Below are 18,861 nucleotides of genomic sequence, written 5' to 3'. Positions count from 1 at the left end.
TGTGGACCCCAGGAAGAGTATTATATCATGTGTGTGGACCCCAGGAAGAGAATTATATCATGTCGTGTGTGGACCCCAGGAAGATAATTCTATCATGTTTCATGTTGTGTGGACCCCAGGAAGAGAATTATATCATGTTCCATGTTGTGTGTGGACCCCAGGAAGAGAATTATATCATGTTTCATGTTGTGTGTGGACCCCAGGAAGAGAATTATATCATGTTTCATGTTGTGTGGACCCCAGGAAGATAATTATATCACGTTTCATGTTGTGTGGACCCCAGGAAGATAATTATATCATGTTTCATGTTGTGTGTGGACCCCAGGAAGAGAATTATATCATGTTTCATGTTGTGTGGACCCCAGGAACAGTATTATATCATGTTTCATGTTGTGTGGACCCCAGGAAGAGAATAATATCATGTTTCATGTTGTGTGGACCCCAGGAACAGTATTATATCATGTTTCATGTTGTGTGGACCCCAGGAAGAGAATTCTATCATGATGTGTGTAGACCACAGGAAGAGAATTATATCATGTTGTGTTTGGACTCCAGGAAGAGAATTATATCATGTTCCATGTTGTGTGTGGACCCCAGGAAGAGAATTATATCATGTTTCATGTTGTGTGTGGACCCCAGGAAGATAATTATATCATGTTTCATGTTGTGTGTGGACCCCAGGAAGATAATTATATCATGTTTCATGTTGTGTGGACCCCAGGAAGAGTATTATATCATGTTTCATGTTGTGTGGACCCCAGGAAGAGAATTCTATAATGTTGTGTGTGGACCCCAGGAAGAGAATTATATCATGTTGTGTGGACCCCAGGAAGAGAATTATATCATGTTTCCTGTTGTGTGTGGACCCCAGGAAGATAATTATATCATGTTTCATGTTGTGTGGACCCCAGGAAGAGTATTATATCATGTTTCATGTTGTGTGGACCGCAGGAAGAGAATTATATCATGTTTCCTGTTGTGTGTGGACCCCAGGAAGATAATTATATCATGTTTCATGTTGTGTGGACCCCAGGAAGATAATTATATCATGTTTCCTGTTGTGTGGACCCCAGGAAGAGTATTATATCATGTTTCATGTTGTGTGTGGACCCCAGGAAGATAATTATATCATGTTTCCTGTTGTGTGTGGACCCCAGGAAGAGAATTATATCATGTTGTGTGTGGACCCCAGGAAGATAATTATATCATGTTTCATGTTGTGTGTGGACCCCAGGAAGAGAATTATATCATGTTTCATGTTGTGTGGACCCCAGGAACAGTATTATATCATGTTTCATGTTGTGTGTGGACCCCAGGAAGAGCATTATATCATGTTTCATGTGGACCCCAGGAAGAGTAGCTGCTGCTTTAGCAACAGTTAATGGGAATCCTAATAAAATACGAAAAGGTAGAGAGGCCGACGGCAGAGAGAGAGAGAGAGGCCGACGGCAGAGAGAGAGAGAGAGGCCGACGGCAGAGAGAGAGAGAGAGAGGCCGACGGCAGAGAGAGAGAGAGAGAGAGAGAGGCCGACGGCAGAGAGAGAGAGAGAGAGGCCGACGGCAGAGAGAGGCCGACGGCAGAGAGAGGCCGACGGCAGAGAGAGGCCGACGACGGCAGAGAGAGGCCGACGGCAGAGAGAGAGAGGCCGACGGCAGAGAGAGGCCGACGGCAGAGAGAGGCCGACGGCAGAGAGAGAGAGGCCGACGGCAGAGAGAGAGAGGCCGACGGCAGAGAGAGAGAGGCCGACGGCAGAGAGAGAGAGGCCGACGGCAGAGAGAGAGAGGCCGACGGCAGAGAGAGAGAGGCCGACGGCAGAGAGAGAGAGGCCGATGGCAGAAAAAGAGGATGACAAAAATGAAGGTAGAGAAAGAGGCTGAGGGTAGAGAAAGAGGATTAATGTACGTACAGAGGCTGAAGGTAGAGAGAGAGACTGAAGTTAGAGGCTTGCCCATTCTCCAGTGAAAAGCTGTCAGTGAGTTGTGTGTTTCCTCTTACCCAGGACCTCCTGTGAGGGAGGTAGACTGAGGCTGGTCTCTCCTGCAGCAGCAGCAAGAGGGACAGCTCCCCCTGTCTGCAGTGAGCGGAGGTGTTCTCTCAAACACTCCACTTCTGCCCTCAGCGCTTCCACTTCCTCCACACGCTGCTGTTTGGCCATGCTCGTAGGGTTCAGACTGAAGTGGAGGACTTTGGTTTTGACCGGGTTGTAGTCTCCCTGGAGAGAGAGAGAGGGGGGGGGGGGGGGAGAGAGAGGGGGACAGAGAGGGAGAGAGGGGAAGAGAGAGAGGGGGACAGAGAGAAAGGAGAGAGAGAGAGAGAGAGGGGAAGAGAGAGAGGGGGACAGAGAGAGAGGGGAAGAGAGAGGGGGGGACAGAGAGAGGGGGGGACAGAGAGAGAGGGGAAGAGAGAGGGGGGGACAGAGAGGGGGGGACAGAGAGAGAGGGGAAGAGAGAGGGGGGGACAGAGAGAGGGGGGGACAGAGAGAGGGGGGGACAGAGAGAGGGGGGGGACAGAGAGAGGGGGGGGACAGAGAGAGGGGGGGACAGAGAGAGGGGGGGACAGAGAGAGGGGGGGACAGAGAGAGGGGGACAGAGAGAGAGAGACGAGTCAGACATGCTTTAGAAACACACGAGAACTGATTCTTACCAGAATACCAGTCATCATTTTACATAAATTTTCCTGACAATTTCACATGTTGAATCAGTGCAAACAGCCACCAGCAGGAGATCTCCATCATACCACGGGACGGTAAGAGACGGGACAACCAGCAGGAGATCTCCATCACACCACGGGACGGTAAGAGACGGGACTACCAGCAGGAGATCTCTATCACACCACGGGACAGTAAGAGACGGGACTACCAGCAGGAGATCTCTATCACACCACGGGACAGTAAGAGACGGGACAACCAGCAGGAGATCTCTATCACACCACGGGACGGTAAGAGACGGGACAACCAGCAGGAGATCTATCACACCACGGGACGGTAAGAGACGGGACTATGAGCAGGAGATCTATCACACCACGGGACGGTAAGAGACGGGACTATGAGCAGGAGATCTATCACACCACGGGACGGTAAGAGACGGGACAACCAGCAGGAGATCTCTATCACACCACGGGACGGTAAGAGACGGGACAACCAGCAGGAGATCTATCACACCACGGGACGGTAAGAGACGGGACTATGAGCAGGAGATCTATCACACCACGGGACGGTAAGAGACGGGACAACCAGCAGGAGATCTATCACACCACGGGACGGTAAGAGACGGGACAACCAGCAGGAGATCTATCACACCACGGGACAGTAAGAGACAGGACTACCACTTGCTGCTTTTAGACGTCGGTCAGCTTTAACCTCCACTGTCTTCCCGGCGTCTCAGCCTTAACATCACTGTCTTCCCGGCGTCTCAGCCTTAACATCACTGTCTTCCCGGCGTCTCAGCCTTAACATCACTGTCTTCCCGGCGTCTCAGCCTTAACATCACTGTCTTCCCGGCGTCTCAGCCTTAACATCACTGTCTTCCCGGCGTCTCAGCCTTAACATCACTGTCTTCCCGGCGTCTCAGCCTTAACATCACTGTCTTCCCGGCGTCTCAGCCTTAACATCACTGTCTTCCCGGCGTCTCAGCCTTAACATCACTGTCTTCCCGGCGTCTCAGCCTTAACCTCCACTGTCTTCCCAGCGTCTCAGCCTTAACCTCCACTGTCTTCCCGGGGTCTCAGCCTTAACCTCCACTGTCTTCCCGGCGTCTCAGCCTTAACCTCCACTGTCTTCCCAGCGTCTCAGCCTTAACCTCCACTGTCTTCCCGGGGTCTCAGCCTTAACCTCCACTTCAAATAGTATTAATGTCTAGTATTGTAGGACTGAGGGACAGGCAGGCAGACAGAGGGACAGGCAGGCAGACAGACAGAGACAGGCAGGCAGTTAAGCAGGCAGACAGAGAGAGGCATAGCAGACAGATCCCTCTGGTTCTAAAATACATGGGAGTCATTGCGTCCTGGTTAATACGGTTGTGCTTTTATTAATCCACTTTCACAGATCTCAATGCTTAAAGTGTGGTCTCTCTCCCTCTCCTCACCCCTCCTCCCTCTCCTCACCCCTCCATCCCCCCTCTCCTCCCTCCCTCTCCTCACCCCTCCCTCCCTCTCCTCACCCCTCCATCCCCCCTCCCTCCCTCCCCTCACCCCTCCCTCCCTCTCCTCACCCCTCCCTCCCTCTCCTCACCCCTCCTCTCCTCACCCCTCCATCCCTCCTCCTCCCCCTCTCATCACCCCTCCCTCCCTCTCCTCACCCATCCCTCTCCTCACCCCTCCCTCCCTCCCCTCACCTCTCCCTCTCCTCACCCCTCCATCCCCCCTCCTCACCCCTCCCTCCCTCCCCTCACCTCTCCCTCTCCTCACCCCTCCATCCCCTCTCCTCACCCCTCCCCCCCTCTCCTCACTCCTCCCCCCCCTCCTCCTCACTCCTCCCCCCCTCCCTCCCTCACCCCTCCCTCTCCCTCACCCCTCCCTCCCTCTCCTCACCCCTCCCTCCCTCTCCTCACCCCTCCCTCCCTCTTCTCTTAATGTTTACAGAGTAAATGAGTCCATCTGATCTTAAAAGGTCCAACGCAGCACATTTCATCTGAGTAATTAAATGATTTCTGGGTAACAGTTAAGAACCTTACCGTGATTGTTTTCAATTAAAACAGTCATAAAGAAACAAAAACTGCTTCTTAGTCAAGGGCAAGAATGTATCTGACAGCCCTGGGTCTTTAATACCAACACACACTAATGCCTCCATCTCTCTCTCTGATTAGTGGCTAAATTCCATTTGATTTGGCCTGCAGCGATGCTGGCCCAATAAAGGAGAGGGGAATGAGGGGCGGAGGAAAGGACAGATCTAACCAGGGAAAACATCGAAGGACAAAGACAAGAAGAAGAACGCGACAAAGAAAAATTGTCAATTTCTGCTTATGGACTTCTTCTGTACGTAGGTACACACCTATAGTGTTGATGGTGTGCCTGTGGAACCACTCAACCACACTGACCAGTGCTTGAAGAGGACTGAAACGGATGCCGGTACCATTTAGATTTAGGAGACGGAATGCTGATATTTTTCAAGCCAGGATTCTATAAGGTTCCGGAAGCCAGTACCGGTGTTCCGGTCCAGTCAAGCACACGACACTACTTCCCCGAGTTTCTAAACTTAGTATGTAAAAGTGGAACTTCCTAGTTTATCCAAGCCTGTCACAGATGTAATAAATATTGAATATTAAAACACAGTGTCACACACACTGTCAAAACCGTGGTAGAACCCTCAGTGTCACACACACTGTCAAAACCGTGGTAGAACCCTCAGTGTCACACACACTGTCAAAACCGTGGTAGAACCCTCAGTGTCACACACACTGTCAAAAACCGTGGTAGAACCCTCAGTGTCACACACTGTCAAAACCGTGGTAAAACACTCAGTGTCACACACTGAAAACATTGATAGACGAGTCACAGGATAGATGGACAGATCAGAGGTAAAAAATAAAATATATGTTTTCCCATTTCCTCTTTTAAACAGGGATATTACCTACAAACACACACATCTAACCCGACCCTAACCCATTCATTAATATGGATAGACAGAGAAAGGGGGAGGGAGAGGAGAGCAGAGAGATGGATCACTAAGAGGGTGAATCATCTCTAATATCACAACACACTGTTCCTGTTTAGTCACTCCTATTCTAGGGAGGTCTGGTCTGGACTACAATATAAAACACTGTTCCTGTTTAGTCACTCCTATTCTAGGTAGGTCTGGTCTGGACTACAATATAAAACACTGTTCCTGTTTAGTCACTCCTATTCTAGGTAGGTCTGGTCTGGACTACAATATAAAACACTGTTCCTGTTTAGTCACTCCTATTCTAGGGAGGTCTGGTCTGGACTACAATATAAAACACTGTTCCTGTTTAGTAACTCCTATTGTAGGGAGGTCTGGACTACAATATAAAACACTGTTCCTGTTTAGTAACTCCTATTCTAGGGAGGTCTGGTCTGGACCTCAATATAAAACACTGTTCCTGTTTAGTCACTCCTATTCTAGGGAGGTCTGGACTACAATATAAAACACTGTTCCTGTTTAGTCACTCCTATTCTAGGGAGGTCTGGTCTGGACCTCAATATAAAACACTGTTCCTGTTTAGTCACTCCTATTCTAGGGAGGTCTGGACTACAATATAAAACACTGTTCCTGTTTAGTCACTCCTATTCTAGGGAGGTCTGGTCTGGTCTACAATATAAAACACTGTTCCTGTTTAGTCACTCCTATTCTAGGGAGGTCTGATCTACAATATAAAACACTGTTCCTGTTTAGTCACTCCTATTCTCGGGAGGTCTGGACTACAATATAAAACACTGTTCCTGTTTAGTCACTTCTATTCTAGGGAGGTCTGGTCTGGTCTACAATATAAAACACTGTTCCTGTTTAGTCACTCCTATTCTAGGGAGGTCTGGTCTGGACTACAATATAAAACACTGTTCCTGTTTAGTCACTCCTATTCTAGGTAGGTCTGGTCTGGACTACAATATAAAACACTGTTCCTGTTTAGTCACTCCTATTCTAGGGAGGTCTGGTCTGGACTACAATATAAAACACTGTTCCTGTTTAGTCACTCCTATTCTAGGTAGGTCTGGTCTGGACTACAATATAAAACACTGTTCCTGTTTAGTCACTCCTATTCTAGGGAGGTCTGGTCTGGACTACAATATAAAACACTGTTCCTGTTTAGTCACTCCTATTCTAGGGAGGTCTGGTCTGGACCTCAATATAAAACACTGTTCCTGTTTAGTCACTCCTATTCTAGGGAGGTCTGGTCTGGACTACAATATAAAACACTGTTCCTGTTTAGTCACTCCTATTCTAGGGAGGTCTGGACTACAATATAAAACACTGTTCCTGTTTAGTCACTCCTATTCTGAGGTGAGGTCTGGTCTGGACTACAATATAAAACACTGTTCCTGTTTAGTCACTCCTATTCTAGGGAGGTCTGGTCTGGACTACAATATAAAACACTGTTCCTGTTTAGTACTCCTATTTAGGGAGGTCTGGACTACAATATAAAACACTGTTCCTGTTTAGTCACTCCTATTCTAGGGAGGTCTGGTCTGGACTACAATATAAAACACTGTTCCTGTTTAGTCACTCCTATTCTAGGGAGGTCTGGACTACAATATAAAACACTGTTCCTGTTTAGTCACTCCTATTCTAGGGAGGTCTGGTCTGGACCTCAATATAAAACACTGTTCCTGTTTAGTCACTCCTATTCTAGGGAGGTCTGGACTACAATATAAAACACTGTTCCTGTTTAGTCACTCCTATTCTAGGGAGGTCTGGTCTGGACTACAATATAAAACACTGTTCCTGTTTAGTCACTCCTATTCTAGGGAGGTCTGACTACAATATAAAACACTGTTCCTGTTTAGTCACTCCTATTCTAGGGAGGTCTGGGACTACAATATAAAACACTGTTCCTGTTTAGTCACTCCTATTCTAGGGAGGTCTGGTCTGGACTACAATATAAAACACTGTTCCTGTTTAGTCACTCCTATTCTAGGTAGGTCTGGTCTGGACTACAATATAAAACACTGTTCCTGTTTAGTCACTCCTATTCTAGGGAGGTCTGGTCTGGACTACAATATAAAACACTGTTCCTGTTTAGTCACTCCTATTCTAGGGAGGTCTGGTCTGGACTACAATATAAAACACTGTTCCTGTTTAGTCACTCCTATTCTAGGGAGGTCTGGTCTGGACTACAATATAAAACACTGTTCCTGTTTAGTCACTCCTATTCTAGGGAGGTCTGGTCTGGACTACAATATAAAACACTGTTCCTGTTTAGTCACTCCTATTCTAGGGAGGTCTGGTCTGGACTACAATATAAAACACTGTTCCTGTTTAGTCACTCCTATTCTAGGGAGGTCTGGTCTGGACTACAATATAAAACACTGTTCCTGTTTAGTCACTCCTATTCTAGGGAGGTCTGGTCTGGACTACAATATAAAACACTGTTCCTGTTTAGTCACTCCTATTCTAGGGAGGTCTGGACTACAATATAAAACACTGTTCCTGTTTAGTCACTCCTATTCTAGGGAGGTCTGGTCTGGACTACAATATAAAACACTGTTCCTGTTTAGTCACTCCTATTCTAGGGAGGTCAGGACTACAATATAAAACAGTGTTCCTGTTTAGTAACTCCTATTCTAGGGAGGTCTGGACTACAATATAAAACACTGTTCCTGTTTAGTAACTCCTATTCTAGGGAGGTCTGGTCTGGTCTACAATATAAAACACTGTTCCTGTTTAGTCACTCCTATTGTAGGGAGGTCTGGACTACAATATAAAACACTGTTCCTGTTTAGTCACTCCGGTCTGGACTACAATATATGAACCGAGGGAAGGAAGAAGAGGAAGAGAGAGAGAGAGAAGGGGGATAAGGAAAGCTTGATTGAGTTACTTGGGAGAGGGAGAGAAGAGGAGAGGGAGAGAGGAGGAGAGGGAGAGGGAGAGAGGGGAGGGTGAGTTTTTCTTCTCTGATAATAAGACAAAATGCCTTAAGGCTTATCAGAACGTGTGTGTGTTTGATGATGTGCCCAAGCAGTAGTAAATGAAGCCATTATCTGTTTTTACAAGGCAAACGTCCATTGGAGTGTGTGGAGAGGAAAGGGCTGCTATCTAGTACCAGTTCAGTGGGGTGTAGAGGAGAGGAAAGGACTGTTATCTAGTACCAGTTCAGTGGGGTGTAGAGGAGAGGAAAGGACCGTTATCTAGTACCAGTTCAGTGGGGTGTAGAGGAGAGGAAAGGGCTGCTATGTAGTACCAGTTCAGTGGGGTGTAGAGGAGAGGGCTGTTATCTAGTACCAGTTCAGTGGGATGTAGAGGAGAGGAAAGTTACCTAAATGTAACTCATTGATACGTAACCAATAAAAACAACATATTGATCTGAAACATGTAAAACCAGAGAGGCTGTGGGTCGCTGCATTTTAATAAGGCCTGGTAACATGTTAGTAAGGCCTGGTAACATGTTAGTAAGGCCTGGTAACATGTTAGTAAGGCCTGGTAACATGTTAGTAAGGCCTGGTAACATGTTAGTAAGGCCTGGTAACATGTTAGTAAGGCCTGGTAACATGTTAGTAAGGCCTGGTAACATGTTAGTAAGGCCTGGTAACATTTTAGTAAGGGAAGACCCCCTCCAAATGGACAAAAATGAATGGGAACATATTGGCACTGTATGAATCACACACCCAATGGACAATACCACCCAATTTGGCCCATATTCATCCAAATCATATTGCAAATGTCATATGGCAAATGCCAAGTGTCACACCCCAAAAATCCTATAGAGATGGGGAGCGCGCTCCACCGTGGATTTTCATATTGCAAATGTAACACAAGTCAACACCCAAGGGTCAAATAAAAAAAAAAAAAGATTTTTTTTGTTGAAAACTTATCACCCCCTTAAAAAAGTGCTTTCTGGACCGTTTTTCGAAATGTTTTCGATTTTTTTGGTCAATTACACATGTAGAAGAGCTGTATGAACATACTTTTGACATATTTTATTGACCATTTTTTGGGTTGTTTTTGCTTGTGCATAAGGCATATGTTTTGTGCATTTGGAATATGATTTCATGGGAAGTCAAAAGTGACTTATTTTGCTTTTTTTTTTGCCAAATGCCATTAGAAATGTCCAAATGAAATGTCCAATTATTTTTTGGTCAATTATACATGTATGAAAGTATTGAATGTGCCAAATCAGGATGTTTGTCCATTTACGATCATAGGAAGTCGGTTTCCAAACCCAAAAGTCAGTGAACCATGTCCAAATGGCATTTATACTGCCCAAATGATATACAGCCCTATGTTAAGCCATGAATCAAGCTAGATGGTCTATTTGTCATGTATGATGAGGGAGAAGTGGGACTCTGTTGTTTAACGTTTTTTTTTAAAAACATCCAAAATGACCATTACCATCACGAATTTGACATGCTCAAAAATACTGCAGAAATGCTAAATTGACTGGCCCGATGAACTCAGGATGGCCGGGCAGTGACTGTGGTTCCTCTCCATCGCTCGTTGTGGTGTTTTCATCATGTCCATTTGGTGATGTTTTTCACTAATGAATCATATTGCAAATGTAACATATGTTGCAATTTGTTGCAATATGTTTCAATGGGCATTTAGCATCACGAATTTGACATGCTCAAAAATACTGCAGAAATGCATAATTGACTGGCCAGATGAAGTCGGGATGGCCGTGCAGTGACTGTGGTTCCTCTCCATCACTCGTCACCCAGCAAGTCAGCGTCCATCAGTCAATTAGATGAAAAATGTAGATGTCATTCTGACACCAAACTGATACCATCTGACACCAAATCCACTTTTTCCAACTCGTTTAGAAGCCAACTATCACATATATCAGAGCAGGCCCATATTTCACAGCGCCTTCAGTTTAAACCATAAAAAAACATAAAACACGTAGTTACGTTCTAGCTGCGGGTCCAGCTCTGACATTATGTGTAGGCCTATGTGAGGCGACCCCGAATGCCAAGTTTCGGCTCGATAGGTCATTCGGTGCCCGAGCAACGACCTTAATTGGTGCTGAAAATCCACTTGTTCAGGGCGTTACTACGGGGTCCTTGAATGAGCTATCGGAGAGAAACGTTGGGGTCCGTCTCTATGGGCCGAGGCGGTTTCTATGCACCTAGTCTTGCGACTCTGGGAGATTTCTAAATGTCGCCATTTTTGTGATGGTCAAAATGAATTGAACATATTGCAAATGTACGAGGCTGTTTCTCGGTCTGAGAACCTTCTAGAGCCACATAACTCACCGTGCATTATCGACTTGAGCTCTAGAACAGTCTGACGGTTCTTTGATCGTTCGAACGAAGGTAACTATTGCAGGCACTGTATGCCTCTAAGCCCCACACTGTGTCACTATGTCCTAGCTGTGTGTGTGTGTGTTAGTTTTTTTGCAAATCTGATGGGATAAATGACTGATTTACAGTTCATGAGGGTTACCTAGTCACACATATGAAGTTTTGAAATGATCTGACTTTTTTAACCCTTCGAAACAGCCCCTGTGACCCATATTTAAGGCACTTCCGGTTGGCACAGGAAGCTATAAGTAAACACATATACTGATTGGGGTATGCTATTACAGAATCCTGAGTTTTAAGTCTTTATGTTAAGAATTGACTGATCGACATAGGGTTGAAATCAGTGATTTTCACAATCTGCAGGCTGGTTATAGAAAAACACGTTTAGGGTGTTTTTAACCACTTCCAGTTGCTCCAGAAAGCTTAGAATCGACACAGGTAGACCTCACAGTAGCCTGATGGATTGTTATCGAAGACAGGTTCATAAGACATTCATAACCCACATAGGCTTCAGGTTGAATTTAGGGGAATAGGCAATGTATTCCTATGGGGAGAAAAGTCATTGCAAACTTTTTGATGTAAACACCTTTTAACCTCTATGGGCTAGGTGGGACGCTTGCGTCCCACCTACGTAACAGCCACTGCCAGCCTGTGGCGCGATTTTCAAAACCTTAAAAATCCTATTACTTCAATTTCTCAAACATATGACTATTTTACAGCCATTTAAAGACAAGACTCTCGTTAATCTAACCACACTGTCCGATTTCAAAAAGGCTTTACAACGAAAGCAAAACATTAGATTATGTCAGCAGAGTACCAAGCCAGAAATAATCAGACACCCATTTTTCAAGCCAGCATATAATGTCACCAAAACCCAGAAGACAGCTAAATGCAGCACTCACCTTTGATGATCTTCATCAGATGACAACCCTAGGACATTATGTTATACAATACATGCATGTTTTGTTCAATCAAGTTCATATTTATATCAAAAACCAGCTTTTTACATTAGCATGTGACGTTCAGAACTAGCATACCCCCCGCAAACTTCCGGGGAATTCGCTAACATTTTACTAAATTACTCACGATAAACGTTCACAAAAAGCATAACAATTATTTTAAGAATTATAGATACAGACCTCCTCTATGCACTCGATATGTCCGATTTTAAAATAGCTTTTTGGTGAAAGCACATTTTGCAATATTCTAAGTACATAGCCCAGGCATCACGGGCTCGCTATTTAGACACCCGGCAAGTTTAGCACTCACCATAATCATATTTACTATTATAAAAGTTTGATTACCTTTTGTTGTCTTCGTCAGAATGCACACCCAGGACTGCTACGTCAATAACAAATGTTGGTTTGGTCCAAAATAATCCATCGTTATATCCGAATAGCGGCGTTTTGTTCGTGCGTTCCAGACACTATCCGAAATAGTAAAGAAGTGTCACGCGCATGGCGCAATTCGTGACAATAAAATTCTAAATATTCCATTACCGTACTTCGAAGCATGTCAACCGCTGTTTAAAATCAATTTTTACGACATTTTTCTCGTAGAAAAGCGATAATATTCCGACAGGGAATCTCCTTTTCGGCAAACAGAGGAAAAAATCCCAAAGGCGGGGGGGGTCGGGGTCACGCGCATAAGCCCGTGTCCCTTGATCGGCCACTTGAGAAAGGCGATAATGTGTTTCAGCCTGGGGCTGGAATGACGACATTCTGTTTTTTCCCGGGCTCTGAGCGCCTATGGACGACGTGGGAAGTGTCACGTTAGAGCAGAGATCCTTAGTAAATGATAGAGATGGAAAAGAAGTTCAAGAAATGGTCAGACAGGCCACTTCCTGTAAAGGAATCTCTCAGGTTTTGACCTGCCATTTGAGTTCTGTTATACTCACAGACACCATTCAAACAGTTTTAGAAAATGTAGGGTGTTTTCTATCCATATGTAATAAGTATATGCATATTCTAGTTACTGGGTAGGAGTGGTAACCAGATTAAATCGGGTATGTTTTTTATCCAGCCGTGTCAATACTGCCACCTAGCCCTAACAGGTTAACTGTAAAGGGTTAATGCCACATGGTCAAGGTTAGGCTTGCACAGATCGGGAGGACCTCAGGAACGTTCCTGAGGTCGAATTGTGCTTCTAACCCCAACGGTTCTCTCGCTGTCACCCAAAAGCACTTGAAATTTAGGGTCAGGCTTCATTTTGGGCCTCCCTTTTTCCAAGGTCGCTGCGCTCAGGCCGAGCGAGCTACGGTCAAGCGGGGCATCTCGTTGAACTCGGCACAGCCTAGAGATAATGGTAATGCCATTGCAGGCTCTGTGTGTCTTTAAGCACCGCACTCTGTCACTCCATCCTTGCTGTGTGTGTGTGTGTGTGTGTGTGTGTGTGTGTGTGTGTGTGTGTGTGTGTGTGTGTGTGTGTGAGAGCTTTTCTTTGACATCTGTTTGGAGAAATGACTGATTTACAGTTCATGAGGGTTGCATAACACATATGAAGTTGTGGAAAGATATGACCTTTTTAACACTTCGAAACAGCCCCTATGACTCCATTTTAAGGCACTTCTGGTTGACACAGGAAGCTGAAAGTGAACACATATCCTCCTTGGGTTAGGCTCTTTATAGAATATTGAGTTTTAAGTCTTTACTTTAAGAACTGACTTATTTACAGAGGGTTGAACGAGTGTGTGTTGTTTCAGAAAATCACAGAAATCTCACAGAGCTCCGAAACCCGCCTTAACGGATTCATCTGAACACGCTGCAACTGGATCTGTAACTTTAGTTGGATTTTTTTTTTTTTTTTTTAATATCACCAATTTCACATTGTACGATGTCTCTTAAATGACAATAGATAAATGTCTGGTTGTTTTTTTCCTGATACCGTAGGCTCATGTACTTTGATGTGAAGCGGTGAAATTAGCGCTCTATTTTCATTTTTGACCTTTAATCCCAGAAAAATGGCCTTAACTCAAAAAGCGTTGAGGCCTCGACTCCATCTTGTTCGGGGCCAACTGCCCATTATGCCAAACCTATGCTCGCCAAGTTTCGTCTTCAAAGTCTTTTCCGTTTAGGAGAAAAGGCCATGTCGTGATTGGTGATGTTTGTTACATTTGCAATATGATTCCATGTGCCCTCCATTCGCCCTCCTGTGGTATAATCTGGGACAGGTGAAAAATGACCAAAATCGGAATATTTTATTAAAGGAAACCGAACGTCTGAGAGACTTCGTTCGATGACTTCCCGGAAGATCCGGCCCCGGTGCACAGCCCGGCGCCGTCCGCCGATTTTCCAAACATTCGCGGACGTCTAGTAAGGGACCGTACATTTGCAATATGGACTTCCTCACTAGTCATACAGCAAATGCCAAAATGTTCCCTTCATGTATGTAAGGCCTGGTAACATTTTAGTAAGGCCTGGTAACATTTTAGTAAGGCCTGGTAACATTTTAGTAAGGCCTGGTAACATTTTAGTAAGGCCTGGTAACATTTTAGTAAGGCCTGGTAACATCCTGCTTTAGAACATTCACCTACGAAAATTGGACAAATGGAAGGATGTATGTTTCTTTGTGTGTCTGTTTGTGAGTGTGTGTGTCGGGATAAGTGTGTGTGTGTTGCGGGTGTGTCTCAGGGTGTGTGTGTCTTGGTGTGTGTGTGTGTGTGTGTGTCTTGGGGTGTTGTCTTGGTGTGTGTGTGCGTCTTGGTGTGTGTGTGTGCGCGCGCCTCGGGGGTGTGTGTGTGTGTGTGCGCGCGCCTCGGGTGTGTGTGTGCGCGCGCCTCGGGGGGTGTGTGTGTGTGTGTGTGTGCCTCGGGGGTGTGTGTGTGTGTGTGTGTGTGTGCGTGTGTCTCAGGGGTGTGTGTGTGCGCGTGTGTGTCTCTCAGGGGTGTGTGTGTGCGCGCGTGTGTCTCTCAGGGGTGTGTGTGTGCGCGCGTGTGTCTCTCAGGGGTGTGTGTGTGCGCGCGTGTGTGTGTGTGTGTGTGTCTCGGGGGTGTGTGTGTGTGCGCGCCTCGGGTGTGTGTGTGTGTGTGTGTGTGTGTGTGTGTGTGTGTGTGTGTGTGTGTGTGTGTGTGTGTGTGTGTGTGTGTGTGTGTGTGTGTGTGTGTGTGTCTCGGGGGGTGTGTGTGTGTGTCTCGGGGGGTGTGTGTGTGTGCGCCTCGCGGGGTGTGTGTGTGTGCCTCGCGGGGTGTGTGTGTGTGCCTCGCGGGGTGTGTGTGTGCGTGTGCCTCGGGGGGGGTGTGTGTCGGGGGTGTGTGTGTCCTACTATCTTTAAAGAGGAAGGAAAACCCAGTCTCCTAAAGTGTCATGAGTGATCTAAATAAGTAGAGAGGAACACCTTCATCTTCTTTCTTAATGAAGGGGGGAGAGAGAGAGGAGAGGGATGAAGAGGAGAGAAAGGGAGGAGAGAGAGGAATGAAGGAGGAGAGAAGGATGAAGAGGAGAGAGAGAGGGATGAAGAGGAGAGAGAGAGGGATGAAGAGTAGAGAGAGGGATGAAGAGTGGAGAGAGGGATGAAGAGTGGAGAGAGGGATGAAGAGTGGAGTTCACAGTAACCGTTAGAAAATGGTTTGGAACCTGAGGCCAGAAAGATCTGACAATTAGACCAGAACACACAGGGACAGGAAGTGTCTGTGTGACCAGAACACACAGGGACAGGAAGTGTCTGTGTGACCAGAACACACAGGGACAGGAAGTGTGTGTGTATGACAGAGAGAAAGCGACAGGAAAAGCTACCCTTCATGTCTACCTCAGACAACGTGAAGGTCCTCCAAATATGTAGGCAGACTCTAAACTAGCAGTCTGATCTATAACTCTCCAGTTGATAGTGTCCCATCACTGCTGTGGAATAGGGAATCTAATCTCTGTGTGGCTTTAGGGACCATCAGGACTGGGACAACAGTAGGACTGATTCTATTAAGATCCACACACACACACACACACACACACACACACACAGAGAGAGAGGATGAGTTGGGTGGAAACCAGAGCTGTTATGGTGACCATATTACTGCCACACCGGAGGTCACAAGTCATGAAGACAGGCAAATTCCATGTGACTGTTTCGTCACGGTAACTGGGCTTCTCTGATGCTACTAATGGCATTAGTAGCCTACCAAACTTGCTAACTGCCTGGTACTCAGCACGGTACTGTCCCTTTAAATCACTCGGACATCAATGCAAATGTAATGTAAAATCTAATAAAACTGGAAGTTTTCTGATGGAAAGACAGTACCGTGCAGTATCGAAGAGCCCTCACTGCTGCTCAATCATCCTACTTTTCCAACCTAATTGAGGAAAATAAGAACAATCTGAAATTTATTTTTGATTCTGTCGCAAAGCTAACTAAAAAGCAGCATTCCCCAAGAGAGGATGGCTTTCACTTCAGCAGTAATAAATTCATGAACTTCTTTGAGGAAAAGATCATGATCATTAGAAAGCAAATTATGGACTCCTCTTTAAATCTGCGTATTCCTCCAAAGCTCAGTTGTCCTGAGTCTGTACAACTCTGCCAGGACCTAGGATCAAGGGAGACACTAAAGTGTTTTAGTACCATATCTCTTCACACAATGATGAAAATAATCATGGCCTCTAAACCTTCAAGCTGCATACTGGACCCTATTCCAACTAAACTACTGAAAGAGCTACTTCTTGTGCTTGGCCCTCCTATGTTGAACAAAATAAACGGCTCTCGATCCACCAGATGTGTACCAAACTCACTAAAAGTGGCAGTAATAAAGCCTCTCTTGAAAAAGCCAAATCTTGACCCAGAAAATATAAAAAAACTAAATCGGCCTATATCGAATCTCCCATTCCTCTCAAAAAAATTGAAAAAGCTGTTGCGCAGCAACTCACTGCCTTCCTGAAGACAAACAATTTATACAAAATGCTTCAGTCTGGTTTTAGACCCCATCATAGCACTGAGACTGCACTTGTGAAGGTGGTAAATTTCCTTTTAACCTGTTAGGGCTAGGGGGCAGCATTTGCACGTCTGGATAAAAAAAATGTACCCGATTTAATCTGGTTACTAATCCTACCCAGTAACTAGAATATGCATATACTTATTATATATGGATAGAAAACACTCTAAAGTTTCTAAAACTGTTTGAATGGTGTCTGTGAGTATAACAGAACTCATTTGGCAGGCAAAACCCTGAGACATTTTCTGACAGGAAGTGGATACCTGATGTGTTGTATTGACTTTAAACCTATCCCATTGAAAAACACAGGGGCTGAGGAATATTTTGGCACTTCCTATTGCTTCCACTAGATGTCACCAGCCTTTACAAAGTGTTTTGAGTCTTCTGGAGGGAGATCTGACCGAACAAGAGCCATGGAACGATGATGTCCCATTAGACACCTGGCGCGCGAGTTCATGTTGGGTACCCTCGTTCCAATACGTTATAAAAGAGTATGCATTCGTCCACCTTGAATATTATTCATGTTCTGGTTAAAAAAGGCCCTAATGATTTATGCTATACAACGTTTGACATGTTTGAACGAACGGAAATATATTTTTTCCCCTCGTTCATGACGAGAAGTCCGGCTGGCTTAGATCATGTGCTAACAAGACGGAGATTTTTGGACATAAATGATGAGCTTTTTTGAACAAAACTACATTCGTTATGGACCTGTGATACCTGGAAGTGACATCTGATGAAGAGAATCAAAGGTAATGGATTATTTACATAGTATTTTCGATTTTAGATCTCCCCAACATGACGTCTAGTCTGTATCGCAACGCGTATTTTTCTGGGCGCAGTGCTCAGATTATTGCAAAGTGTGATTTCCCAGTAAGGTTATTTTTAAATCTGGCAAGTTGATTGCGTTCAAGAGATGTAAATCTATAATTCTTTAAATGACAATATAATATTTTACCAATGTTTTCTAATTTTAATTATTTAATTTGTGACGCTGACTTGACTGCCGGTTATTGGAGGGAAACGATTTCCTCAACATCAATGCCATAGTAAAACGCTGTTTTTGGATATAAATATGAACTTGATAGAACTAAAAATGCATGCATTGTCTAACATAATGTCCTAGGAGTGTCATCTGATGGAGATTGTAAAAGGTTAGTGCATCATTTTAGCTGGTTTTATGGTTTTGGTGACCCTGTCTTTGACTTGACAAAACATTACACACAACTCTTGTAAATGTACTGTCCTAACATACTCTAAATTTATGCTTTCGCCGTAAAACCTTTTTGAAATCGTAAAACGTGGTTAGATTAAGGAGATGTTTATCTTTCAAATGGTGTAAAATAGTTGTATTTTTGAAAAATTTGAATTTTGACATTTATTTGGATTCAAATTTGCCGCTCTTGAAATGCACCTGCTGTTGATGGAGTGCACCACGGGTGGCACGCTAGCGTCCCACCTAGCCCATAGAGGTTAATGGCGTCAGACCGAGGCTCTGCATCTGTCCTCGTGCTCCTAGACCTTAGTGCTGCTTTTGATACCATCGATCACCACATTCTTTTGGAGAGATTGGAAACGGACAAGTTCTGGCCTGGTTAGATCTTATCAGTTTGTCTCTGTGATTGGTTTGTCCTCTGACAAATCAACTGTAAATGTCGTTGTTCCTCAAGGTTCCGTTTTAGGGCCACTATTGTTTTCACTATATATTTTACCTCTTGGGGATGTCATTCGAAAAGATAATGTTAACTTTCACTGCTATGCGGATGACACACAGCTGTACATTTCAATGAAACATGGTGAAGCCCCAAAATTGCCCTCGCTGGAAGCCTGTGTTTCAGACATAAGGAAGTGGATGGCTGCAAACTTTCTACTTTTAAACTCAGACAAAACAGATATGCTTGTTCTAGGTCCCAAGAAACAAAGATATCTTCTGTTGACTTAATCTTGATGGTTGTACAGTCATCTCAAATAAAACTGAAGGACCTCGGCGTTACTCTGGACCCTGATCTCTCTTTTGACGAACATATCAAGATTGTTT

The 18,861-nt window shown here is 45.0% G+C and overlaps 1 protein-coding gene across 3 annotated transcripts in view; it reads right to left on the bottom strand.

The window, feature by feature from the left end:
- mad1l1 (mitotic arrest deficient 1 like 1) overlaps positions 1 to 18,861 on the bottom strand; it is a 103,675-nt gene that overhangs the window by 40,833 nt on the left and 43,981 nt on the right. For all 3 annotated transcript variants that reach the window (XM_045710464.2, XM_045710460.2, XM_082967446.1), the window contains exon 16: positions 1,997 to 2,213. In XM_045710464.2, the coding sequence (XP_045566420.1) occupies positions 1,997 to 2,213 (217 nt within the window). The remainder of the gene's footprint in view (positions 1 to 1,996; positions 2,214 to 18,861) is intronic.

Source organism: Salmo salar, chromosome 02 (genome assembly GCF_965601325.2).
Source record: "Salmo salar chromosome 02, fSalSal1, whole genome shotgun sequence".
NCBI classification, from domain to species: Eukaryota; Metazoa; Chordata; class Actinopteri; order Salmoniformes; family Salmonidae; genus Salmo; species Salmo salar.
Note: the sequence above shows the minus strand (reverse complement) of the source record. Positions and strands in the feature narration are given on the sequence as shown.